At 42.8% G+C, this 27,210-nt stretch overlaps 2 protein-coding genes across 2 annotated transcripts; both read left to right on the top strand.

The window, feature by feature from the left end:
* Positions 1–820: 820 nt before the first annotated feature.
* LOC135914378 (mitochondrial import inner membrane translocase subunit TIM50-like) lies at positions 821–9,982 on the top strand. Its single transcript, XM_065447192.2, has 9 exons — positions 821–1,190; positions 1,243–1,274; positions 1,492–1,513; positions 1,576–1,634; positions 2,422–2,649; positions 3,656–3,754; positions 5,759–5,915; positions 7,866–7,969; positions 8,878–9,982. Exons 1-9 carry the CDS (start codon positions 848–850, stop codon positions 8,953–8,955), a joined length of 1,122 nt encoding a protein of 373 aa, XP_065303264.2. The 5' UTR covers positions 821–847; the 3' UTR covers positions 8,956–9,982.
* Positions 9,983–15,582: 5,600 nt separating this feature from the next.
* Positions 15,583–26,683, top strand: LOC135914377 (ataxin-3-like). Its single transcript, XM_065447189.2, has 5 exons — positions 15,583–16,048; positions 18,470–18,634; positions 20,892–21,028; positions 22,592–22,746; positions 26,253–26,683. Exons 1-5 carry the CDS (start codon positions 16,025–16,027, stop codon positions 26,465–26,467), a joined length of 696 nt encoding a protein of 231 aa, XP_065303261.1. The 5' UTR covers positions 15,583–16,024; the 3' UTR covers positions 26,468–26,683.
* The last annotated feature ends 527 nt before the right edge of the window (positions 26,684–27,210 follow it).

The following is a 27,210-nucleotide window of genomic DNA, read 5'->3' as shown; positions in this document are numbered from 1 at the left end:
CATATATACCATTAGCTTTTCTACCAAGTCATGCTCACAGAATGGATTCTGCCGTCTATTAATGCGAAGAATTCCTGGCGAATTCGGACATGTTCTGTAACGACTATCTGGCTACTATCTCGCCTTTTCGTGGGCCGATCCTGAAGATAGTACAGTCTAACAATGTAGGTCGTTCCCGTGAGTATGTGCCACCAATGGGTACGTGCCGTTCTTCAGTAAGTCTTTCATGCCAACTTTTGTGTGTACCACTGGGTACAGTGCCCCTGGGGATACTGGATATATGTGCCACTCGGTATGTGCCATTGCTTATGTGCCTCAGGGGCTACTGGGTATGAACATGCAATCTTCAATGAACCTCTTTGACGTCAACTTGGGTTACTAGGTGTCATAACGGCAACTAACAACACTGTTCGCTACACAACAGTCTTGTGATTCATTCTAGAACTGGTACAGCGCAACATACAAAGACAGAAACAAGCCGAGCCGGCCAGATAAAGGAACAAAGGAAGAAACAAGCCGGCTCGGCTTGTTTCTTCCTTTGTATGTTGCGCTGTATCAGTTCTAGAATGCAATACCAACTCGCCCAATCCTTAACCCTTTTGATTTATATCGATCCATAAAAATAACTCTTTACCAAACCGCGAATGTTTCGCAATTCTTTAAGTGTAGAGTTGCAAGGCTCTCCCTTGCCAGTTGTACTACTGCGCAGTAGTACCCGCTGTGGAAGACAATAATGTCTGCTGGATGTTGACCGCGCGAACATTTGAAAGTTTGCGTAGGTTTCGGCCCTAACGGCCATCAGCAGACGAAACTAGCCAAGTCCAGCCAAGGCGAGACAAAGTCCAAAATGGCGGTGGGACGGGCGTGCATGTGTTTGTGGCATGGTCTCAGACCCAAACTTGCACCGCCAGTTTTCAGTGGTTCATCTTCGTTGAGGAGCTGGTCTTCGTGGTCGCCAGCAACGAGGCAACCGCACCGATGGTCCGCTCTTCGCAAGCGATTGGACTCCGTTCCCGCGTTGCGCCGCGGGCTCGCCGACGCTGGTGCCGGCAGCGGGTCCAGCAGCGGTGCCAGCAGCGGTGCTTCAGGCCGGTCGGCTGACCAGTTTTCTCAGCGAGCGATGAAATACACCTTCGTGGCGTTCGGCGCGATGTTCACCGGTGTCGGTGGTTTCCTGGTTGTCACTTGGGGTGCGTGTGTGCTGCGAGCGCAAACAAGATGTCTCACGCTGTTTCTTTGCAGGTGCGCCTCCTTTGGATGAACAAGGCAAGGAGGTGAGCTCACCTCGTCTTATCGTAACAGAGAATATTGACAAAACTCACTCCTGGTTTCTTTTTCTCATACCGGTCTAACAACGCCGCTCTCAGACGAAACGTTCGACGTGTCTTGCATTTCCAGTGATGCGGAGCGATCTAACGCGTTCTCTTCGCGCTCTCGATTTCGTGCTGTTGATATTTGCACTCTCAATCTGCTGTGAATTCTCGTTTCCAGATCGAAGATGAGTTCAGCCACAGTAAGTGGAAGCAAGGTGGGTGCAGAGTACGCGAGCCATCCTAAACGGCTGACGCCTTTCAGTGCCTCGCTGGAAAGCCCACCTGTACAGGACGTACAAAGAGCTTCAGCTTTATAACAAGGTATGAAGCTCCCCTCATGTAATCGTATATTCAAACACTAATACGCTGAAGCCTACAGCAATAATTTTAATTATCTTGAAACGGCTGCTAGCTGACAAAAGTAGCTTAGGCGTGTTGGTACATATTCCCTGTTTCCACCTGCACCTTGTTAGCGGTGTTATTTCAGACTGCTAGCAGCCACTGGCTGAAGAAAACTCAAGCAGTATTTATCTAGTATGCAAGCCTGGCATATTTCAGGTCAGAGTGATTCCCCATAATTTATGGAACAATTGTAACCTTGTAATGTCATGAATACTCACATGTATGTACATTCTGGAAGTGCTTTATTACATGTTCATCATTATTCAAGCTCGGCATTCTCAATGACGTGTGGGAATGAGTTCCTTTGGTTAATGCTGATGTTTTCTTCATGCAGCACTTGACATACTGCAGCCAAATTGGTTTGCGTTTGCATCCACTCAGTCACTTAAACAGCATTTTTAGGCACTTTGGAGACAGTTAAGCAAAATAATGATGTTCTAAGCTTCAGTCTAACATCAGTTAGATACAGTCAAAGCTATTGAACAGAGTTAACAGGCATAAAAGTGAGTCATATTTTTATAGGGACAAGGCAGCTCAGTCTGGGAAATTTGTTTTGTCATTTAACAATAGGTGGGTCTGCAACAACAGGGCTGTCATTTTATGAATATTTAGTCCATTGAAAATAGAAATGCATGTAGTTGCAACTGAACTCTTCCATGCCGTGTTATGTGCCAAGCTTATTGTTTATTAATCTTCCCCTGCGCAGATGATCAAGGATCCATCCCGTGACAAATTGCTGCCGGACCCATTGACCGAGCCATACTACCAGCCTCCGTACACGCTAGTCCTAGAGATGACTGGTGTGCTGGTGCACCCAGACTGGACGTACCAGACTGGCTGGCGTTTCAAGAAGAGGCCCGGGGTGAACCTTTTCCTTCAGCAGGTCGGACCACCACTGTTTGAAGTTGTCATCTACACTTCAGAACAGGGATTTGTGAGTATGTGCTTGCAGAAGGCTTGCCATGTTACACATTTTGAAAACAAGAAAGAACAAGTGTCAACATAAATGGAGTGGGAGATGTAGGCTTGTCAGAATTAGGGGAACTTGATTCCGGGCCTGTGCATTTCCTTAAGATGGCATATTCTATAAAAAGGCTTGTCCTTATAGCATCACTGGTCAATCTTGTGATGATTTCATGCAGTAGCACGCACTTCTTTAGAAAATGATGCCCAAAGGCAACGTTATGTAATGCATAATGGCCTTTGTTTGTTTGTCATTTTCTATGTGTGTTCATTGTGATATTCTCTAAATTGTAGCGTTGCAAAGGGCTAGAAAGATGTATACACACTGGCCACAATTTTGGCAGTGACACAGTCACACTCTAGCACTGCCAGAAAAAGATGCCGTGGATCATTGGCAATCCCAAACACCGTGTTCATTCCTCTTTGCCTTCAACGAATGTGAAAGGTGCCATGGGGAGGAAAGGGTGCACTGTAATGGAGAAGGATGACTGGCAAGGGGAATGCAGCGGCCTCAACTCAGCTGCACTGTGCTACCTAGTATTGAAGGTGGCAGCATTTATGTCAAGCTGCCTCTAAGGCATGAAATGTGAGAGCTACCATTTGAGGTTGACCAATGTGGCAGCGTGGAAGAAAAATTGAGTGACCGAGTGCCACATTCTGACTGTACGCAGTTGTGGAGCAAAGCTGCCATTGTCACTTCCAGTATGCTTGTACATTTTGCCCCCTTTTGTGCTTAGGCCCCTTTGTGTTGAACAGCAGATGGAACAAATGACTGCACTGTAACCTTTTTTGATAGAAAAACTGAGGCCTGTAATGGTTTCCATATGGTAAGATGCCATGCAAGAATTGTCGAAGTTATGCTAAGAGAAAATTACCTGTTCTGTGCTAAATTTGTGCATGGTTGTTGATTTTATTCACTCTGTTCCATGAATACTTTGTTTTTCTTCTTCTTATATATGTTGATATCTCGCATGCAGACCGCATACCCCATCCTGGACAGCCTAGATCCACAGGGCTACATCATGTACAGGCTGTTCCGAGATGCAACTCGATACACAGATGGACACCATGTCAAGGCAAGTCTTGATCTTGCACTCGCATAATAAAAAGACTGCCGTCTGGTTCTGCTTGCTGATTATAGCTACCTGTCAGCAATGTTTCCAAGCTTTATTTATTCCTTGCTCTCATCCACTTTTTTGCATCTGAAGTTACCTCAAGCAGTGCCAGTTTCTCTAAACATATGATATGCAAATTGCTGAAGCACAACAAAGAGAAAAATCTAAGTGCTTCTTGTCAGGACACACACTGCAACATTTCATTTCATGTGTTGGCGGCATAGACAAAGCTACTTTGAGCTGATCTGATTCGATTAACACCACACATGATATGTTGGAACAGTGATAATGTTTTGTCTGCCTCAGATGAGTGTTAAGATCTGATTTTTCTCTCTCTTTTTTTCTTGCATTTTATGAAATTGCCCAACCAGTGTGAAAACGTCCACTGTGGCTATGGCCTGGAGGGTGTGTTCCAGATCTCTGCATACACAGCTACTTCTCAGTCTTCGACGATAACTCACGATTTTAAGTCCTGTTCCATTCCTGATGTTCACTGCAGAGAATACAACCTCGAGATGACAGCATCGCTGAAACATTGCAGGGTACTTTGCTGTCTAGCAAGCAGATGGCACTGGTGGGTGCAGCTGAATGGAGTCAAGTCTAGCAGGCTTGGTTAACAAGACTTATTAAGGTGTTGAAAGCTCGTAGGTGTGGATGGTGTGTGAAATTGTACACATGAGGGCTGTTTAGGCTAAACTGAAAAGGCATGCTTAGGAAAGTAATGTGCGCTAGTCGTCAACCTGCACAGGACTGCGTTGTGTTATCTGCAGTTACGCAGATTAACCCCTTTCATGCTTTGGACGAGTTTGGTTTGTCCACAAGCTTTCAGTAAAAATGGCCAAAGATGAGCTTAGCTCATCAGCGGTAATTTGCATTTTCTAGCAATGCCATGGACAAGCCTAGCTTTGTGTCAGTGGTTAGTCGCTCTTTTTGTGGATGGCAGTACATAATCCATGGGACAGCACAAGTATCAGCGAATTTATTCTTTCTTGGGAGGTAAAACATGCTGGTAACTTGGGTTTTAAGAATAGTTTGACCATTTTTTATCAGAATTTGGGATAATAGCGCAACACGAAAGGGGTAAAGCAGCACCATGTGTCAAGTAATAAGTGAGTGAAATAACATTTCTACTTTTAAAGAATTTTATAAAAGAAATTTACTCACATTAACAAGCTATCTGTGAGCATTATGGACTAAGCTTCAAAATGCACACAGCTTAGCCTCTCGTAGCCTGAACTTTTCTGCCTGACGAAAAACATTTCAATTGTCGGAAATACTTGGATGTGAGGTAAGAACATCCTAAATTACTCTCACACCATTTGCTACCCTATGTGAGATTTCTAGACTTGTTAAAAAAAAACTCAAACAGGCACCTAGGACAATACAATGCCATTATATTTACGTGTTTGCACACTGAACAAACAGACTTAGCAGGTAAACTATCTCGCATCTTATGGCAGTCTGTAAAACATTTGGTATTGCAGAGATGGTAACTTTAATTTATGCACATGAATGGATACAGCCGCTTAAGATTTTTGGAGTGTTCACCCTCATTGGAGGCACCATGCACAGAACACTGTTTTCCGAGTTGGAGATGATGACACGATCAGATGGTAACAGCATCCTATTTGGAATTATGAGCTCAGATTCAGTACGTCGTGAAATCATGACAACAGGCTAGGAGGGATGCAAAAGAGCAGCATTAAATCCAGTAGATTACTCAACTGGATTTACTCCTTCAAAAAATATTTCACGCAAGTTTAGCAGAAAGGGATTGCTCATGCAGGGAGACGACTGAAGGGCAGGGTTCTCTCTCTTTCTTTTCTTTTTTTTTTTTTCCCTGGCCCATACTGTGGCATGCATGATGTCACAGTGGCTCACATATTTCATGATAACTTGTGGGCTTACATTATGTGCCTAGTCATGTGTGCAAGCAGGGTCATTGATGAATTTCATGTCATGCAGGACCTCTCTTGTCTGAACCGGGACCTCTCCCGTGTGATTATGGTTGACTGGAGTGCCGAGGCCTGTTCCCTACAGCCTAGCAATGCGCTGCGGCTACCAAAGTGGGACGGCAGTGACGATGATCGCACGCTGATAGACCTGGCTCAGTTTCTGCGCAGTGAGTTGTTGGACTCCTTTCTTTTTTACAGCAGCATCGTTTAGTAGTGAAAAAATAATTTTTGTAGCGCAAGAATGCAGGAAAAAAGATAAACTAGTGAATGAAAGAACAGGAAGTAAGACAGGCACTACATCTTGCGTTCTGCTCTCTCCTTTTCTAGTTTTTCATTTCCTTTCCTGAATTTTTGTATGTCATATAGGAAACACCAATCAATCCAAGAAAAAGTTGTTCTGCAGTACATTTCTTCAGTTTAGTGTCCTTGGGGCACATTCTTCTTTGTGGACATCCTTGAGATAGGGATCACTGAACATTCTAGGAACTGGTGGAATGCAGGTTACTGTCTGTGTAATAGCATCTATAGACATTGCCTGAAGCTAGCTACTGTGCCATAGTAGGAGTATCTGGTGAAGTTATAATTGAACCAGCACAGTCTTAGAACTATCATCTTAATTTGCAGCAGTTCTTAGTGAATCACAATGAAATGATTAATGTCTATACATAAGGATTATGTCGATGGCAGATTATTGCCTTTACTATGTAAGGAATGCACATTCATGCATGACTGTTGTATTTGTGTTGCATTATATTTAAATGCACCTCCACAACATGCAGTCACTGACAATGTATTCCCTCTGTGTTTTGGTATGAAGGCAATACTATAACAGTATTAAATATATGTCTGTGAGCAAAGCAATAGGGCATGTATGCAGTTAATGCTGTGCTGTCATTCTTTGCAATTCCTTCTTGTTTGTGATGTTCACTCTTTCAGTCTAAGCTTCCTGTGACACAACAGGATTTTCAAAGTCCATTTCCTTTGTACTTTGATTCGGCCACTCCAGATATTTCATTATATATTCTTCATTAGTTATCACACAATCCTTTCTCAGTTTACAGGATATCATTTTCCATGAAAGATAACTGTAAATGTTAAAATGACAAGGGCAATTACTAATTCATTGTTACCTGCTAAGTACACTTGTCATTTCTTAGTTTCCAGAGCATTATTTACACAGTTTGAATTTGACTTATTCAAACTCCTTTGCTTATGCATTTTTTATCAGGATAACTTCGCGTCAGTTTGACTATCAAACATCTTCCCATATTAGCAGAACCAAGAAATGCTCATTTTAATGTGCTCTGTAAAATTAGTAATCAAACCTTTATGTCATAGGATCAGTAGTTGTGGCACAATAGTATACCTGGATGACTTTTATGCATTCATTCATAAAGTGAGATGTATTTCATAACATAATTTGCATTACATAGGACATTGTCTATGCCTCAGTGATGATCATCAGCCGATGCACAGGTGTTCTTGGATAAGATTCATCCTTGTTTATCATGTACTCTGCGACAGTTTGACTATCAAACATCTTCCCATATTAGCAGAACCAAGAAATGCTGCATAGATGTACTTGGACAAGATTCATCCTTGTTTCTCATGTGATAACACTTTGTACCACATCTCATGGGGATGCCAAAATAGACCACCAAGTTTAAATGCCTACTTAGTTAGGTATAATCTAACAAGCACACTGGAGTAATGGGAGGCAAAACTCGCCAGCTCAGACCCGAAGGTGCAGAAGGCTCTTCTGGGTCCCATTTGGCTGGCGGCAGAAGCCAGTGGAGCCCTGGACTTGGTGCCCCAACCATCAAGCTCCTAACCACCTATCCCCCCTTTCCTCTATTCAATAGTTATTCTCTCTCCCTCTCTCTCATTTTAATGTGCCCTGTAAAACTAGTAATCAAACCTTTATGTTACAGGACCAGTAGTTATGGCACAATAGTATACCTGCATAAATTTTATCCATTCATTCATGAAGTGAGATGTATTTCATAGCATAATTTGCATTACATCGGACATTGTGTATACCTCAGTGATGCACAGATGTACTACTTGGATAAGATTCATCCTTGTTTCTCATGTGACAACACTTTGTTTTGTTCCAGCTATCGCTACAAGTGAGGTGGAGGATGTGCGGACAGTCCTGGAGTACTACAGCCAGTTTGACAACCCATTGGAGGCATTTAAGGAGAACCAAAGGAAACTGCAGGCATGTCTCTCAAATTCACAAGTAAAATAGCAAAGGAAGATACTGGAGAATTGTGCTCAGTATGAAATGGCATTTCATAGAAAAACTTGATAGGAATTAATTATGCATGACTTCACTCAGATACTGTCTGGTAAGAGTTAAATCTAGCTTCCACCTTTTCTTTTGTTTTTTGCATTTTTCATGCTCCGGTGCTCTGCTTTCTTTTTGTGGCTGCTTGGAAATCCTGCTCATCCAGCTGATAGCAAAGGACAAGCTGTCCTTAGAGTGATCTTGTAGGCTTTCTGCGACATACAGGAAAATAATGCGTGGCTCACATGTTTGTGAAATCATTAACATTTAGTGGTGTGTTTATTCTCCATGTTCAAAAAGCCATGCGAGGACCTTTTATCGAAGTTTTATGTCGGTTGTACACTCTTTATCAAAGTTAACACTAACACTTCTCCAGCATTAATATAGTACTGTATTAAGTCCGCATCATTTTAGTTGTAATCCTACAGTGAGAAAATCTGATATACCAGTGTCACATGGGCACTTTTTACTTTGCTTGATGCTGATCCATTCAATCGCAACCTTTGCATTGTGAGTGAGCTTCTCGATTATGAGCACTACGATGTTTACTACATATATATACTAGGCAAATGAGTGTCAAGTGTTTTTGACCCACTTTGCGAAACCTGGTGCACAAGAGCGTGCCGAACTTTGTTCTGGATAATTGGACTGCGTGATGGCTGATCACTGTTGATCATGATTTTAAAAAATTATCTCAAAGTTAGGTTCGATCGCAATTGAAAACACATTTGCGACTCTGGTGTAAGTCTCTTTTTCTGATATGTAGGCTGAGCGTGTGCACCATCTGTTCTACATTTTCTTCATGTAACGTGTGCGTTGACACTGGTCTAATTTTGCAGGAGGAGAAGCAGCAAGTACCCCTGGAGCCAATTCCCAGCCAGCGGTCGTGGGCCATGGGGCTTTGGAAACGGCAGTGATGATGTGGAGAATGCAGGAAGCATTGGGCCTTAGATTGTCCGCTGTTCTATGGACACTTGGACAGTAGTGGACGGTGCTGCCACCTGTGTTAGTTGTGTCGAGTGAATGCCAGCCGTGACAGCGCACTCGCCATCGCGCAAGGAAACTACATTTTGACAGCGGGCATGGCCAGAATGCAAAAGCATGCATCTGCTTTTTTTTGTGTGTGTAACTGTCACTGAAGACAAGACTGAGTAGGTGCTCAACACAGTATTGCCTGATGTTTTGTTCTATTCCTATTCCTGTGGAAGAATTGCAGTGCCATTGCACCATCTGCATCTTTATGAATTACTGAATGAGTATGCAGGTGCATGACTGCACCTGAAACACCATGAGGAACATTTTCGTCATTAAGGGGAAATGGTTGAAGCCAAAGTTGATGAAATCCAGTGCAACTGCCCGAAAAGGTTTTGTTTTAAATACTGAACATCACTTCACGCTATATTTTGCCATTCATACAAGTGAGTGATGTTGCACTCTGCACAGTTTGTGTTGAGTATGACAGTATATCGAATCAAGTAAGCACTGAAAGCATGTGCTGAACATAGCCTTTGTGTTGTAAAATGTGGTCACATAAGACACCTAATAATTTAGACTTCACATGCATCGCCCACAGAGGGTGCTTGTTTACCACTTTTGGGGCTAATTTCAATAATGTGGCCTCATTCAAAACTTCTGCATCATTCAGGACGAGAGCCCCAGAAAGGGGCTTTGCACAGTGCTTTCCTTACTGTCTCCCTGCCCCGAGTTCGGCACAACTATCAGAATCCACAGTACTGACAAGCCCAATGCTCTACGCCAATTGAATTTTTTATTTTGTCCTGGATTGGAACCAAGGTGAGTTTGCACACTTGCACAGATGTCATGGGCGTCAGTATCTGGTTTTTAACTTAAAGAAATCTATGATTTTCACACAAGTCTAGCTCGATCGCAATGTAGAAATGTCTGTATTTCTGTGTAAATAAAGTAAATGAAGCTAATATGGAACTACTGGTGGTCTGGAGGAACAGCAGATAAGCTCTCATGGTGTCCCTCCGCACTATTGGGGCACGATAGTTGCTACTGCAAGTACCATATTATTTAGCAATATTTATCTCAAGAACTATAAATGTCTTAACTGCTGAAATTTTTCGTAGTTTGGATCATGTATAAGTACAAATTATGCACAGATTAGTTTCTCACTTCTTAGATCCGAACAAGCCTAGAGAACTGTCAAATAGCTGAGCAAAAGCCATTGGAGTACGACTGTCAAAGTAATGCGGAAGCTTTTTGGTAGAGCTGCCGAAATATGCTACTTGGGACTATCATTGGTTAGTTCTATTAATTGCTACAAAGCATGTGGGTACCATGATGCATGGATATGTCAGAGTGCACATGGCAGGCGGTCTTCAGCCTCGCCTTACGAAAAGGACAAACACAGTAATGTATTTGCGATTATGGATGGACCAATTTTGTAAATGCAGCAGTTTTACACAGACCAATATATAGCTGATAAATACTGCAGATGGTTGGCAGCAGTCTTTACAAGAAAATTCCATGGCAAAAAGAACTTGCCTTGAAATTTTTATGTCACAGCTTAGCAATGGCTGCTGCTGGGAAAGAACAAGACTGGCTATTCTGAAGTCAGGGTACCCACCAAATATCAGAACAAGCAGCCAAAGAAAAGCTGCCTTCACTAGATCCAAAGTAGAAAATATGACCACTAGTCAAACAAAAGTCAGTCTAAATGGCCTTTGTCACTACCAAATTTCTGGAAGACTCAATTTGCAGGAAAAGCTAGTACGGCATTAGTGACTAAAGAAATGGCCCTACTGAACGTATGAGCAGAGTTTTGGTCAAGTAGGTGTGCATGAGATTCATCAACAGCATATGGAATGGAATGTATATATGCAGGAGGCAATCTTTTGTGAATATGAATGAAGACTTCTGTACTGTTGATTGGCCAGGACTACACGCCATACCAATATGTGGTGGCTGAGGTAACTGTTGCAAGTGACCAGAAAAATGTAATACGTACTCCTGTAGTAAAAAAAAAATTCTGTAATGTCTTGAATACTGATCATCATGAACACACTTTTACGTTCAGTTAGACCACACCTTTTCTTTTTGCTTTTCTTTTTAAATTCTGGAAAATACATACCTAGAATGTTGAATTCGAATCTCCTTGCACGTGTGGGTGCTTTTCAGTGTGTTAATATTGAGACACTTTACACTTTTACGCACCCCTGTCCCAGATAAAGAAACCCTCATGCCAAGACCAAATAAACTGCATACTGAGCACCTAGAACAAGCAGGGAGGAAAAAGAAAAAGCTGCTGTGGCTAGACTCAAAGAAGAAAATTAATGAGACCCCTAATTACATGCACAAGCCGAAGTGAATAGCTTTTGTTGCTACCGATTCTTTGGAAGAAACTAAGTTTGCAGGCAAGTTTTGGATGGTTTCAGCAGACAGTAATGAACATTCTTGATTTATGGCAGTGCTACCTGAACAGTGGTACCCTGCAAGACACACAAACTGGAACATACCACACCATGAATACATGCCTCACCAGAACATCTACGCTTTTGCACTGCTACGAGGCTTTCAATGTCGGCATACTAGCAGTTGCAAATGGAACTAGTGCTCAAAATTTACGCTTCTAGTGCATGTACTGAGCTAGAACAGAAAAATGCAGACCTGCAGGGCTGACACTTCCCAACAAGCACTGTGGACTAATGACATCACAGTCTGTATAAACAAGAGCAAAGTTTGGTCACCAGCTGCATTTAAGGTTGCACATGTGAGACATACACAGTACTCCCATTCGACACTTCTGACAAACTTGTGAAATCAAGATTTAGCATTTATGATGTAGAATTTGTGATGCTAAGCTCACATTTGGCTTGGGGCTACTTCCATGTCAACCCCTCCCAAATGTTTTGGGACCATCATGGCTTCTGTTGGATGACCTTTCTAACATCAATGCACCGACAACTGCAAATGCTCGACAAGACTGAGAGCTCCAGGTTAATTTTAACCATTTGGAATTTCTTTTGTTACTCTAGAACCGAAAACTGTAGACACAATTTTTCTTTCTCAATATTACACACGTAGGAATGCGTCCAACACAGCTAGGTCTCGAACACACAACCTTGACTCCACGGCAGAGTAAACAGAAATGGCACCACTATGACACGAGTGTTCTATTGCAATAAAGAAGTTGCTTGTCGTACGCAGATTAATGAATAAACTTTGTTTCAAAGCTGTTGCTGCACTGTGACCTTGGCTACCTTAGGTTCTCCGAAGCTCAATGAATTCTCGGTACACAGGCATCTGTGGATCATGCCCCTCAAAATGTGGCTGCTGACACTAGGAAAGGTAGGCATAACTGGGCGCATAATAGAATCTTGGAGAAATAGTAGTACAAAAATAACAGGTATGGCACGAGCGCTGTTGATGGAGGGCACACACAGCGCACTTTTGAGGCTGTGCCCAGAGTTTGCCTTACCTTGGCTGACAATAACAAAAGCCTGTCTATTTCATGCACAGTGATTAGCAGTGATAACCATTTTATGATATTTCTCCCTTGCCTATATGGTTGCCTTCCTTACCTTTAAGACGCCTTCACTTTTATAATTGGAGACCGAAACTTTAGGGCAAAATGCCTATTATTTCCTTGTGTCCTTACAGTGCCTAAGCACAAACCATGGGTCTAGAAACATTTTAGTAACACTTTCCTTGTGGCTACAAATACCTATATTAAATTTAGTGCCTATATTGCATTTTCAGAGTCTAAATATGTCTTTTGATACACACCGCAGCTGTGTATCAAATATGCGACCTAATGCTTAGTAGTGCAACACCACAGCTCCGAAGTCACCGCAGCAGGTATCTGAATGTGAACGCAGTGTGGAGTATATAGAAAACAATTGTTAACAGCATCATTATAGCACGCAGAAATGTGGTGTTGCTGCCTGTACAGGGAAGTGCAAAATCTTAAGGTTTTGTCGGGAGTTCGGGGGAACCAGTTCAGTCAAATGGCTATATGTTCACCACATCAGACCTCTGTACCGCTGGTCAGAAAAATTGTTCTTCCGTTCATCCAACAATGTTTCCTTTGTATTTCCCACTACATTTTGCAATGGTAGGCATTATTATACAGAGAATCTTCTACGCTTGAAGGAACTAAGAGGAAGCTTCAGCTTGGGAGCTCTCATCTAAACGTGCGAGAACACAAATAATTTTTCTCTACAACTTCTAAACTTGCAAACTAAGACCACTGCACAAATTTTGATGGTTTGTTGCATTTAAGAGTACAATTTAAAACCTAGAAACCACAACAAGTGCATTTTAAATTTATGCCATAAATTTTCTAGGAAGATTTTTGAAAATTGAAAAATTTCAGGAAGCTAATGTCTGAAGTTTATGACTAACTTGACAATTAAAAAAAATCTGTAAACTGCACCTACTAACATCATGTAAAGCATACAAAGTTGATGTAGTGTACACCGCTTTGAGATATTCGTGAGTAGGAATTTTGTAAAATTCTTGTTAACACTAACAGTTTAATATAAGCGTGTAAACTCAAATCATGTTAGTCTAATTTAAACATTCTAACGGATGCAATTGACAGAACTGCAATATCCTGGTGCAAGTTTGGATTTATGGACTTCGCACTTCTAATTTTTATACTTGCCAATTTCTTGCAATTCTTGTAAAGAAATTCTAGGTCCTTAGTGAAAATTCTTCTTCTCGGGGTTGCTAGAATTTCAACTTTCACCCATAAATGCAACAAAATACATTCTAATCAGTCGGGCAGATTTTTCAAAGCACCATTGCTGCATTTTACATGCATTTCAGCAGTAAAATTGGAGTTGGCCCTAAGCCAAGGCTTCCTCTAAAGACTTTCACACTTTCAGGCATGGGAACTGAACAGCAAGTTTCACTACAGATGCCATGTTTATTCAAGTATACAGGTGTTTCTCTCATGGCCACGGCGGCTTCTCGCCCGGTGCATATTCTCGACCATAGAGCTTGCTTTTGCCTCGATACCTGGTCAGGCTCAGGCTGTCCTCGCGGTCAAGCTTTGCTCCCACGGCATAAGCGAGAACCAAAAGTGGGATACCCGAGAAGTACTTTGCTCTGCGCAACAGTGTTGCCACGTCCATGCTGAAAAGCAGAGGTTCATCAACTCTTTGCATGAATACATTCACTGGAAATTTCTACAAGCCTACCTTGTTCTGGCTACTTGCATCAGCACTGCAAAACTCTTGTGCTGACAATCAAAGTTATGGAAAGTAATGTTCATGTGCTTTTACTTCAAGGCAAGAAAACTGGTGCCACTGTACAGGGCATGTTATAACTACTTCATGTGGACAACAGTAAAGTGCCATTTAGATAAATGACGTGAACAAGTTAAGAACAGTAGTGAGCTTTGCACATATTGGGCCGGTCTGGACCCATACTTTATAAACAGCCAAGTTAACACGTTGCGCAAGCACATTCATTACTAATTCTTGCAAGCCTACCTTCTGGTTATTTGCATCAGCACTACTAAGCTCATGTCCCGACAACTTAAGCACAGCGAAGTAATGTTTGAACATGGAGCAAAGCAGCCTGACGAATGTCACGGTACAAGGTGCGTTACATTTACTCCACATGAACAACAATGCAGTTTAAACCACGCCAAGAAACAGCACGCAACCAACGTACAAAAGCTGCGCAGCAGAACTGGCAATAAGCGTCGATCTACAGCAGGCACGTAGCAACTTGGTGACGCGTCAAGGGTCAGCTGTTTAGGACACTAAGGATGTTAAATACTTGTCGTCGTATGAGACCTTAAAAGAGGCAAACTTTGGAATGTATGCCGCTCACTGCACGCACCTTTATGTTCATAAATTTGATTCTGACCTCCGACTCGGCCACCGAGAGCAACCCACCTGAATTGTAACGGCGGCTGTCCCAATCACTCGGCGCTCGCCTTGCTTGCTTTCCACCGTTGGGTGCGCGAGTAATCGGCGTAAATAAGCCAACCACTGATAGTCGGGAAAAGAACGGTAGCGGCGTACCGCCGACAAACTTTGAGCAGGGGCCTGACTTTCTCTAGAGCAGTGCTAGTGGCTGCCATACACCAAGCCGCTCAGCTCCTGGAAGGTATGACGAAAAAAAAAGAAAAACATACACGCAGTGATGAACGAGATAGTTTTTCTATGTGTGTGAGACAACACAACGAAGTCCACACACTTGCCTCAAAGCTTCTTCGCTTCTTTGACCTTCGCTCAAGCGCGTCCCAATGCTCGTCCGTTCTTGCCTTTTGGATGGGCTCGGATCGACCGACATGAAAGGCCTATCGGCTACTTTTGGATTTCAACTGTTTCAACATAAATATATACACGCACGTACACATTTTGGATAATTCTTATTGACTTCATTGTTGACATTTTATGTGGTACAGACACTGCTTTTTTTATTTTCAAACATAGCCCATTCAAGTGTTTTTTTTTTGTTGTTGTTGTTTGAAATCAGCACATAACCTCAGTTCTGAGCACTATGGTGCACCACGGTCAAAAAATTCTCACGATGACCTGATTACTTGCGGTAATCACAAGGTTAATGTGCATTTATAGCTCATCTTTAGGTCACATTAGCTCATGGCGCATTGCGCAAGTCTGCGGCGCTGCCGAAACCGTAAGCGGAGGATGGTGATGTTTACGTGAAGGTCTGCGACGAGCCGAAAGAGCTCGCCTCGCCCATCGTGGCCCATGAATATTGTCACGCGAAATTGCCTTGCTTGCTGCACTTCGGCGTGGCTCGCTCGCCGAGCTTAGACCACCGTGCGTGTGCGCGCTACGCCCACGCCTTTCGTTACAGCCGACCACGTGAGACGCCGCCTACTCTCGGCCAGCGCGGCGCGCACAGGGGCTCCATTTTCGGCCGGTTAAAAATGATCATTGGACATTGCGAAAATGCGGACTTGTGCTGTCGTGAGCCGAGCTAGCCCTGTACGCTTAGCCGCCTACGACTCTTAAAGGTGCGGCTGTGCTCGTGAGGATGGAACGGATATTCCACGAGAAGGTGAGAGGCATATTTGCGCGGTAAAGCTGCATCATGTCGTGGTTTCTGGTTTCGCCTACCGCGTGTTCAAAAACCAGTAGCGTTCTGGCCGCTCGCTGCTGCTACTTTACAGTCACGTTCCGCCTCTGGATATGAGGGCAAACCTCTGGATATGACGGCAAAGTTGTTCCGAATTGACTACGAAATAAACATAACAATGAAAACACTAGACACACTTTCGAAAAAGCGCAGTGGTGTAACGCTGTCTATGCGTTTTCGCGCATGGCGTACTGTACGTGCTGTCACTCTTTTCAGTCATGAATGAAGACCAGTAGGGAGATCGATTTTTTTTAAAAATAATTTGCGCTCTTCGTTGAGCTCGGCACTGTGCTGCTCTCGAAAATCTCCGCAGGTGTTGAAATGTTCAGAAATTTGGTACTCGCTTTTGTAAAATTTCTGTCAGGTGCAGGCGTGCTTGTGCAGAGCGAAAATCCTAGGTTGTACAAGCTTTAACTCGGGAGTAACGACCTACAAGCGCGTGGCAGAAGAGACATTGCGCATGCCCGGATCTCTGTGGAGGGATTAGAGCTAATTAAGAGGCTGCTTCAGTTCATCCCTGAGACGAGAAAGCCGAAAATGTCGAAATATTTTAGTTGCAGTAGCGCACTGTGGTTGCCGTAGCGTCGGCACTACGCGAAAACCTAGCCGTGCAAAAACGAGTGAAATGTAGCGACAGTTAAGCTCGAATATAACGAACCCGGATAAAGCGAATTCGCTATATATCGAGCGTGCAGAATTAGCTGATTCAAACCCATGTAAGATAACTTTTAACGGATTGGACACTGGATACATCGAACTCTGAACATCTGCCATCACTATAAAGCTGCTTGCACACTGTTCACGCAGTGTTCTGGAGAGTTATTTGTAATGTTTCGTTTGTTTTTGTGATGATCTGGCAGGAGCAAAATAGCTTGCTTCTTTTCTCCATTGGGCATAACAGGCTTGTATATAACACATCATAAAAGTATTGAAGTTCATTATAGACAAGTTCGGGTGTGTCAAATTACTTGTATTGAGCTATTTTTAGCAGATGAGTCTGTTTGATATAACTGGGTTCGACTGTACTTTAATGTTATTTAGCAGCACAAATAGTTCAGAAATAAACTGCCCAGGACAAAACCTGAGCAAATGTTGTAGGCCTTTGCACACGGAATATTCTTTTCTGTCATGGAGGTGGATAAAGTCTGAGAGGCGAGTGGCTGTCTCGCATAATCTTGACCCATGTTTTGTGAAAAAGTGTCAAGCCAGCACTTAGACATCTCGAAACCATTTGTTTGAGAAAGTGTTCAAAGTCTATAAATTTTCAAAATGTTAATGGCCTGTTTCATAAATTGTCTCCCTGTTACTAAACTTCACTGTTACCATAAGCTGGAACAACTGCATGCTCCTGTGTGACTGTTTTTCATTTTGAAAACAGTGCCACAGAAAAAGCAGACATGGAATGGCATGATGACAGTTCGTGACTGTGTTTTTTCTGTGGCACCATGTACAAAATAAACCCGTAACAATGTGCCCAACTGTCAGTGCTTTGTGACTGTTGCTGCAGTATTAGGGTAAGGCATCAGCTGTTGGCCAGAGCTTTAAAAGGGTAGCATCAAAACTGGCATGCGACATTCAAGAATAAAGGTTTGCAAGAGTTGTGCTAAAATATGACATCATACGGTGAAGTGCAGCATTTTATCATGCATTTACAAATGCATACTCGAACCATCACTGCACAAAACAGTGCAAGGCTTACTGTGCATTATGTTTCACCAGCTGTCACATTGCAGGCAAAACTGCAATTTTTTTTTTTTTAAGAGTTCCTTTAAGTTTTCTTGAAGGTGTCATGTTGAAATCTTCAGTACTGTTTCTTCTCGAACCAACAACTTCTTATCACAATTAATCATATCACTGCCTTGCTGCAGATATAGATGGCCCTCACCTTTCACTATATGGCCATGTTGCTTCTTTATGCCCTCTTGATGCTTTGCTGCAGTGTAACAATGTTTTCCATTGCTTGGATGTAGCCAAATTCTGTCATCCTTTTTCACTGCACCATTCAGCTCTCAGCATCTTAGTACATTTATTTGTTTATTTATTGAATACCTCAAGGGCAGGGTTACTACGTGAAGAGGTGGGCAAGACATGGCAAACAGCAGAAGTTAGGTTGGATGACCTGAGTAATGGATTTCTTCAGTGGCAGTCCTGAAGCGAGAAACATTAGTGATAGGAGTGGTGTTGGTAGTTAGGGCATTACAATCCTTGGCTGTGCATAGGAAAAAAGCAATTGTCAATACAATGTCGCACGGGCACGAGGCATGTATGCAACATTTGGATAACTATTACGGGAGATACGATGCTAATATTCAACGTCTTGCTTTGTCTCTTTCTCTCGCACAGCAAGAAGGCTCGCTGTGCGCTCAGCACTGCCTCAATGGACTGCTTCAGGGCGAATACTTCACTGCTGTTGAATTGGCAACCATCGCCCAGCAAATTGATGAGCAAGAACGCGAGACGATGGCCGAAGGAGGCCTCAACAGTGACGACTACCAGCGTTTTATGCATGTGAGTGAGTTAGACTTGACTCAACGCATATACTGTTCAGAGGCACTTAGAAGCAAAGCATTAAACCTGGGTGTATTGGTACGGCTTGCAGATGGCACCAGAGAAGATGAACAAATACGGAGAACATGAAGACGAACACGAAGCACGCCAGCTTTGTGACTGTCTTGACATATTCCTAGTTGTCCTTCGTGTTCTCTTGTGCCATTTGCAAGCAGTGACAGACCAACTGGCCCAACAACACATTCTGATGGTTAGTTGGCTACCATGAAAAGTCACAAAGCCAACTCGTATCAAGTCAGACTCTTGCACACCACAGAGTTTCACTTGCATTATCTGAATCCAATAAAATATGGGCCAAATGACAGAAGTTTGTATACGAACAGATGCTCAGACAATGTAGGCTACATGTATGAGTGACAGTTACTGTAATAGAAAGAATAGAGAGTCCCCGTTTGTGTACAGAATATCAGAGCCATGATCATGAACATGTCACGTGTCTTGTGTACACTGCAACATAGCTGAACCGTTGAACTAGTGCAGGCTGTCATACTTCCCTTGTTCACGCAAACACCAGCATCAAATGTCGGCACACATTCACTATTGATGCTATATCTACATCCTCTCATCAGCCTTATTTGGCCTTGTTACTTGGGGATGGCAAGAAATTTTACTGAACGCATTGTTTAATTTAATCAGTTAAAGACTGCATTTGGAGATGTAGTGGGCCAGCCAAAGTATGCATATTTGTTTGCATTCACCGTAATGTTTAGTTATCAAAAGTCCACTGTAGTATGAACTCCAACATAATATGACCCGTAATCGGTTGTCTTCGGCAGAAGGAACACGGGTGTTGTTCTAAGAGAGAACAATTTTCCTGTCATCCTGATTTAATGTTTACCATTAGTGTGCCTGTAAAGGAACAGGAAAAAAATATCTCAAGCTACGCTGGTGCGTAAAACATCCAGCACACGGAACAGGTGACATTTACCATAGATTCAACCTTTATACTTTGTTCTGATAAGCCACCATTTCTTGTTCTATAAAAAAAAAGTAATGTATTTTCACAAATATGGCAAGAATTCTTTTTGTGTGAATATCAGAGCGACCGAGTACTTCACTTTGTACTCGGTGTTTAGAACATTTACGAGAAAATACCCCACCCCACATTTATGCTGCAAAATGTGGCGAGCTCGACCTGCCAGGCAACATGGCTGTTAAAGAAAGTGAACTTGGCAGTGACTTGTGAAAAATGCTGAAGTGCATGTCAGCTGGAGCATAACGAAAGTCCTTCAGTAATGGCACTACGACGAGGATCGGGGGCAAGTCTCTCAGTGTGACAAGCAGCGCAGACAAGCTAGCGAGTTAACGCAGCTTAGAACTCTCTGACAAATATTTACGTAGAGGGTCACTTTGCTTGAATGATTCCCATCTAGGAACCTCCATTTCAGCGGCCTGATCCACTCCGCCGATGTGTGCCCTTGTGGTGCCATCTCTACTGCCGCAGAAATATGTTCCCATCTGGCTCTTTTGGAAGCCATTCCTTTTAGGGTGTTTAGCACAGGCGCAAGCGGAGCTTAAAGGGACATTAAAGATAAAAATAATTTGAGCTGTATTAGTAAATTACCCTTCCACAATACCAAAAAACACTCTTACCACAAGAGACACTTCGTAAGCAAGAAAAGTCGCAATTGCAAAAGACACTACCTTGAAGTTCCCGCACCACTACACACCGTGATGTCCTGGATTTTGGCGCTGTCTGCTTAACCGTAGCTGAAATTTTATTGTCAAGAATGGACTACATCATTTTTGAAAAAGGCCTAAAATTGAATGTGGGAGGTTTCCTGGACCATAACGGCTGAAATGCAAAAATATATATATATGTATTTGGGACTCCGTGACATCCTCCTGACGTACCAGCTCTGGGATTTTAGCACGAAATTTAAAAATGAAACTTTGACCATCATTTTCTATTCTAATAACCAACCTATTACCATGCAATCAGCAAAAGTACAGTTCTTCAAGAATACTTTATCAATCTAAACTGATTCAGCGTTTCTCTTCATTGTCTCGTTAAAGGCGGGGTTGCACTAACACTATCTTGTCCTTGACAGGGGGATGTCAGTACCTATGTCTTTTTGTTCTGTCTCTTTGCACTCAGCGTGCAACAGTTTCTGTGTTCAAGCAAAGGCTATAGGCTGGCTGCGATCGCTGACTCTTTGTGACCGTATGCTGAGGTTTCATTTTCCTTCAAATGCAGCAACCATCCGGGAACCTGGATGACAGCGGCTACTTCTCTGTGCAAGTGATTGCCAATGCACTCAAAGTGTGGGGCCTCGAACTTGTGCCTTACAACAGCACTGACCCGGTGGCGCAGGCAGCTCAAGCAGATCCTACGTGAGTTTCCAAAACATATCACAGTCAACTTCTTCAGTGGTTGTTCTTCATTTCCTTTTTTCTTTTAAGGACATACACTTCACTGTTTGTTCTCACAGTTTTGTTGATAGCTTGACTATCACTGGTTATCTCTGTTGAAGGAGGGGGAACAGTGTCTGGGTGCTCCTCACTGCAAACCGTGTTGACTGCATTGCCAGCCTCGCCCCCCTCCCCCTCCCACTTCGTTTTTTGATAAACTACAGCTTTCAGTGCAGGCAGAGCACACACAAATAGATATACCGGACTGATGCCTAGCTTAGGCACCTTTCTTGTACGCATTGTGTTTGCACTCAAAGCTAGCTTTAAAAAAACGGTGCAGATTTTGGCACTGTAAAGCCCAGTAGTGAGCCTGCATGGTATTTGGCCATCGTGACAAAGTGTAGCACTGAATGCAGCGCAATCAGTACTGTAAGCATAGTTACCATATTACTGTGTCGGCCATAGCTGAGTTTAATGAGCTATGTATTGGTACTGACTGTCTAACCTGTAAAGACTTGTCAAAAAGTAACGAGCACTGTAGTACACCGCAAGATTCCATTTAGTCTGGCCACTGCTTCAAGAGCGAGCACTACTGCCTTGGCAAGTGCACGCACCATATGATGTCGATCTTGGCTTCACACAGTTTTGTAGTCATATACTTCAATCTAACCCCTTGCCACCTTTTTGAATGGAGGGAAGTCAAGTACGTTGTATGAAATGACAGTTGACAAGAGCAATGCCACGTCCCAACCTAGGAGAAAGTGTTTTGTGCCATTGAGCGATAGTTATTTTCATGCATGTGTAGTTATCCCCATGTCAACCTGAATGTGATCTAGGAGCAAAAACAGTTCCTTCGAGTTCCAGTTATTCAAGTTGGTCTAAAGAGACAGTTTTTATTTGTAACACGGTTGGTATCTTGCTCCCAAAAGGCACATCTCACTGGTTTGCTTTTTGCCTACCCAGTTCCTGGCATTGGCTTCCTTGCAATTACAAATAAATGTTGGACTGCATAAAAAGCCTAGTTTGAGGTAATGTGCATATAGAGGAACCTTCATGCAAAACCTTACATTTGAAGTAAAAGAAGATCCATCACGAAAAGCTAACAGAAATAGACGTTTTTATGGTAATACAGTACTGACAACTGTGTGGGGTTGGGGGTGAAGTCACCGTTACCAGTTGCTAAAAATAACACGGAACCCAGAGTGCTGAAAAATCGCACATGACTTCTGAGATTAGCAGCACCTGCAGCACACGGAAAATCTTGGAGGCAATATGTTGGGATTCCTGCCATGCCCATGAGGCTCACCTGTCATCTGCTTAAGTGCTACTGGAAGACTGTACAATAAGAAAACCACACAATTACCAGCCCTGCAGTTTTTCCAAGTTTGTTTCTATAGTATGTGCTACTCATACTATACTATACTTCGGCTAATTTAGTTGAAGTGAAATTTCGTTGAACTTTACTATTAAAGAAGCTATCAGCAAGGCCAAACATTGCTCGCACATTGTGCAGCAGTTGGTATACAACCTCCTATCCGCTTGCAGCCTGTCAACGGCCTACATATGCAATTACAAGGAGCACTGGTTCACCATCCGCAAGCTGGGCGGCCGCTGGTTCAACCTCAACTCGCTCCTGTCGGGGCCTCAGCCCATCTCCAGGACCTATCTCGCACTCTTTCTCGCTCAGCTGCAGCAGGAAGGTAACCTAAGAGCTACAAACACTATCTCGTTTTTGTGGTGATAGGACGACCACATTGCCCTTCACTCCCTTTTCCACCACACTCTTTCCACTCAATCATACTTTTACAGAGAAGGTCGAATGAACTGAAAACCAACGTCCGAGTTTTTAAGTTCTTTTTCTATCTGCTCAGATTGTCAGGTGCGCCATTGCTAACCACATGGTACGGTGTTAGAATCGCAGCTGCAGCCAAGATATCTTAATTTTTCAAGTGTTCTCTCCGAGTGCTTTTTCATACAAGTGCCCAGAATGACAGTGTCAGTCTACATCAGCATTTCACACCGTCACAATCAAATGAGACATTTCTTGTTGGTGCACGTTCTTTTGCTCTAACTCATAGTGCATGCACTTCTACATTCCAACACACTTCAAAACTTTGCACCTCTTGTGGTGTTTCTGCGTTGTCCTACAGCTTACTGTACAGAAGTGCTCGTGGTGTTAGGAAAATAAGGATTGACAGAAACCTTACCAAAATTTCTGTGGAATTGTGGTTAGCAGTGGCACGTGTTGGGCCAGAACTCAGTATGGTTTGTTTGTGCTGGTAGCTGCGTGAACATTGTCTTTGTTGACGAGACAATGCTGGCAATGGCAGATGAAACCCCAAAAGGAAAGCCACATGAAGCAAGTCACATAGATTGAAAAAAAGCAATGTAGGTAATGATGCCAGAAATATGAAGCTACCTGTATTGTTCACTGCATTGTACATGAAGATTATCGCTTTAGCATTGTACCTGTAGCTTGTTGAGGTGAAATTAAAGGTGTATCAAGTACCTACGCATGTGTTAATGCACAGTCGTCTTCACTTCTGTCTAGAGCACTGAATCTGTGCTATGAGGCAAAGAAATTGATGCCTGTGTGCCCCTGGCCGGTTTCAGAGCCAATGCTTGCAGACAACGGAAGCCAGAAGGACGTGCAGGCTACACAGTAGTCAACCTGGAACCTTGAACCAAACAGATGCTGTGTTAATTACTCCTTCTTTGATTTGCAGAGAACTCTAAACAATAGCGTGGACATGATGGAAAAAGGGCTACTAGAAATTGAGAAAGTTTTATAGTGTGGATGTCTGTACATTGCATTAGTAAGATCTTGATGAGGACTAGTTGGTTCATATTTAGAACTGAGGTTGAACAGCGTGAATAAGACAAGGATACAAGGAAACAATTACTGCTTGTCTGTGGTATTTGTTTCCTTGTCTTATTTGCCCCGTTCAACCTCAGTTCTATACATTGATTACACCTGATAAGGTGGTTCTGTAGCATTGAAATTCTACTTTCGTGTTAAACAGGGTAATAAGCTTTATTTTCAGTCACATTGCGGTAGGAACAAAAAGTGAAAACTTTTGTTTTAGTATGTCACTATGCATTAAAAGCCTCAGAGAACAGAATAATCCAGAGACTAGCAGTCTCGCATGCCCCATAGGAAAGGTAAAGCTTTATGTGTGTTACAACTTTTCAATGTACATGGCACTCCAATTTTTAAGGATATCGGTGAGCTCATCATTTAGAAACACTCCCACTTTGTGTCCATGGCACATTTTATGTTTCATATGTAACTTTACATTCAAGCACGAGTCATCATGGCTGAATAATAAAAAAAAGATATTGTGTAGCGTTAAAATAAAAACAGCCCTTTACATGCTGTTTTGTTTTAATGTAGGACACCTTGAAGGCATGCTTGGCTAGCACTATTCAGTCTGTCACAATTGTTTCATGGTGATGATGATCAAACCATTCTGACAAATAAAACAGTGCTAGCCAGGCGTGCCTTCAAGGTGTCCTGGCTCTAAGAGAACGATCCCAATTCAAAGCCACCACATCCTGGCATTTCTACCCATGCAATGACAGTGTGGTGCCAGTTTTCCCCCTAGGTAATATTGTAAGAAACTTTATGCTCGCAGCATGCTGGAAATCTCTCTCTGGTTGGGATTTGAATCATATATGCTAACGACCAGGTGCATGGGTCTGCTAAGCAAATTTTAAATTATAAACCCAACAGCTTTACCAATGTTACTTCAATAGCGCATATACCACTTATTTATAGCCAACTTAGTCATGAAGTTTCCTTGCAATTAGACAGTTAAGTTATATCTTACCTTTTTCTAAGTAATGCTGTTAAACAGGCTAGCTGGCTGCTGCTAAATTCTTGATTCATACTACCAACGCAATAGAGACGTGCACTTGTAGAAGTGACATAAAGTCCAGGACATCTTGCAGATCACAGGTGAATATGTCAGTGCAGCTGATATTTTGATTGCAGACGTCTTACGTAGGTTTAAATAAAAACCTAACAGGTTGTTCCTTGAGGCATTTAGCATCAAAAAAGCAGGTGATAACTGCATTAGCATCATTTCTGTTGGCATCACAAAGAAAAAAAAATTAATGTCTCAGTCAGAGAATGAGCGGCAGGCATGTGCAGTTACAATGCTGTGTTCTATGGCTCTTCCTTGTTTTAAAGGGACACTTAAGACAAGTGGTAAGTCGATGTGGACGGTTAAAATACTATTCCAGAAACCGTGCAGGGCTTGTTTTATGCCAAGAAAATACTTAGTTTAAGAGAAAATTGCGTCTGGAGGGCCCGCATCCCTTTAGCGCAATTCAAATCGGCCACGCCCGAATGGGGAGTGGCGACATCACATATGCCATCAATGCCCTTTACTTGCATCGGTGAGTAAAACAGTGCCCGACAGATGGTACTACGTTTTTTTGCGAAAAACGCAAATGCATGGCCATGGAGAAAGCGAACGAAAACAGAGCATTGGCTTTACCACTGCAGCTGCTCATGGTCAAGTGGCGTGGACCATTCAGGCATCCCACAACATCGCATGGACACGGAATTATCCGCTACATGCAGTTTGTGAGAGTTTCGCGAGCCAGAAAACCCAACTCGGCACTATGCGATAACGAAACTACTGAAATGTGAAAGCACGGGCAGCACCGAGTCAAGCAAAAACGAAACGTGTGGTCTGCCTGCATCATTGTCAAGGGTAACATCAATGAGTTCCTTTTGCTAAAGATTGACTAGAACTGGACAAGTAGCATTTTCTTCCATGTTATAATACAATGCAATGATCTTTTTATTACAGGTGGTTGAGTACTAGTGACAGAATTATGAGGAGTGCATACGTCATCGCGCTAGTACTTATGTATCCTGGGCATCTCAAATGGTATCCTGCATTTACCTCAATTTCTCTGTTACTAAAGCTTTGATGTCTGATGTCTTGGAGGTTCATGAGCATTAATCTACCACTTTAGCTTGACTTAGTATTTGCCTTTAGTATCCCTTTAAGCAGGCTTAAGCTGTAGTCCAGCATTTGCATTGGTTTGAATTGTCTGCTTTTCTCTCAGTCACCCATTTTTCTTTCGCTGGTAATAAGAATTATGTTCAAAGCAACGACTGTATAGTTTCTCATGTGCATGGATGTTATTCCCACTGAATAACACCTGCGCCATTTCTGCTTCTCTGGAATAGGTTACTCCATCTTCGTAGTGGTTGGCGAACTACCGCAATGCCAAGCAGACGACTTTCTCGAGGAAGACAGTGACCGTGATCTCCAAGAGGCACTGCAGCAGAGCCTGCAGGAGAGCCAGCAGGAGAGCCAGCAGGCAAAGACGCCAACCGAGGCCTCCACGCTGTCTGATGACGAAATGCTAGAGGCTGCCCTAAGACTTTCCATGGAGAGCTGACACCGGTGCATCGAAACAAACTATGCAAGGTTCTGCGTCATACCCCGTTGATTTTTTTAACATGTTGACACCGCGCTTGCAAGGTCAAACCATGCAGCTGTGTGCATTGGACTGGAAAATGCTGCAGGAGCACACGTTTACTGGTGCCAGTTGTTCTCTTTATGTGTAATGCAATATGTTAGTTTTGAGCCCAAATAAATCTATGCAGAAGCACCATTCTGTTGGAATCGTGTTTGTAAGTGTAGTGATAAAAATGCCTACTTTAATGTGATTAACACATTTAGTACACTTCACACACTTTGCAGTATCTACCAATCTACATGCGGACCTAATCATTTTTCTTTCATAGCAACCTGAGTCACTGGGTGTGTGCTTCTCTTCAAGGAACCTCTTTGACGCCAGCTTGCGTCACTGAGTATGTGCCGCTCTTCAGTGAACCTCTTTGACGGCAAATCATTAGCACCTCGCCACTTAACTTATAATGAATTGGTTTGGGTACCTGGGTATACAGGCCCATTGCTAAATTAAATGGCAAATGCGTTGGCCAAGGTGTCAGTAGATGGTCTTGCCATTCACATACTTCTTTCATCAGCTCTGATCATAGCAGCAAGATTTTGGAGGCAAATGATGCTGCGAGAATTCTGTCATAACAAATTCCCCAAATCTTAAACTGAGCCTCTGCAAAGGTAATTCATGCAAAACAAGAAGACTTAAAGTGGCTATTAGTAGACTATGATGTTGCA

Source organism: Dermacentor albipictus, chromosome 7, assembly GCF_038994185.2.
Source record: "Dermacentor albipictus isolate Rhodes 1998 colony chromosome 7, USDA_Dalb.pri_finalv2, whole genome shotgun sequence".
Lineage (NCBI taxonomy): Eukaryota > Metazoa > Arthropoda > Arachnida > Ixodida > Ixodidae > Dermacentor > Dermacentor albipictus.
This window is presented reverse-complemented; position numbering and strand designations above follow the sequence as displayed.

Excerpts from the sequence above, each read along its gene's own strand:
- LOC135914378 (XM_065447192.2), top strand. The coding sequence starts at position 848 with ATGGCGGTGGGACGGGCGTGCATGTGTTTGTGGCATGGTCTCAGACCC. Across the intron at positions 1,191-1,242 it reads TTTCCTGGTTGTCACTTGGG|GTGCGCCTCCTTTGGATGAA; the intron begins GTGCGTGTGTGC and ends GTTTCTTTGCAG. Across the intron at positions 3,755-5,758 it reads CAGATGGACACCATGTCAAG|GACCTCTCTTGTCTGAACCG; the intron begins GCAAGTCTTGAT and ends CATGTCATGCAG.
- LOC135914377 (XM_065447189.2), top strand. The coding sequence starts at position 16,025 with ATGGAACGGATATTCCACGAGAAG. Across the intron at positions 21,029-22,591 it reads GCAGCTCAAGCAGATCCTAC|CCTGTCAACGGCCTACATAT; the intron begins GTGAGTTTCCAA and ends ATCCGCTTGCAG. Across the intron at positions 22,747-26,252 it reads CGCTCAGCTGCAGCAGGAAG|GTTACTCCATCTTCGTAGTG; the intron begins GTAACCTAAGAG and ends TCTCTGGAATAG.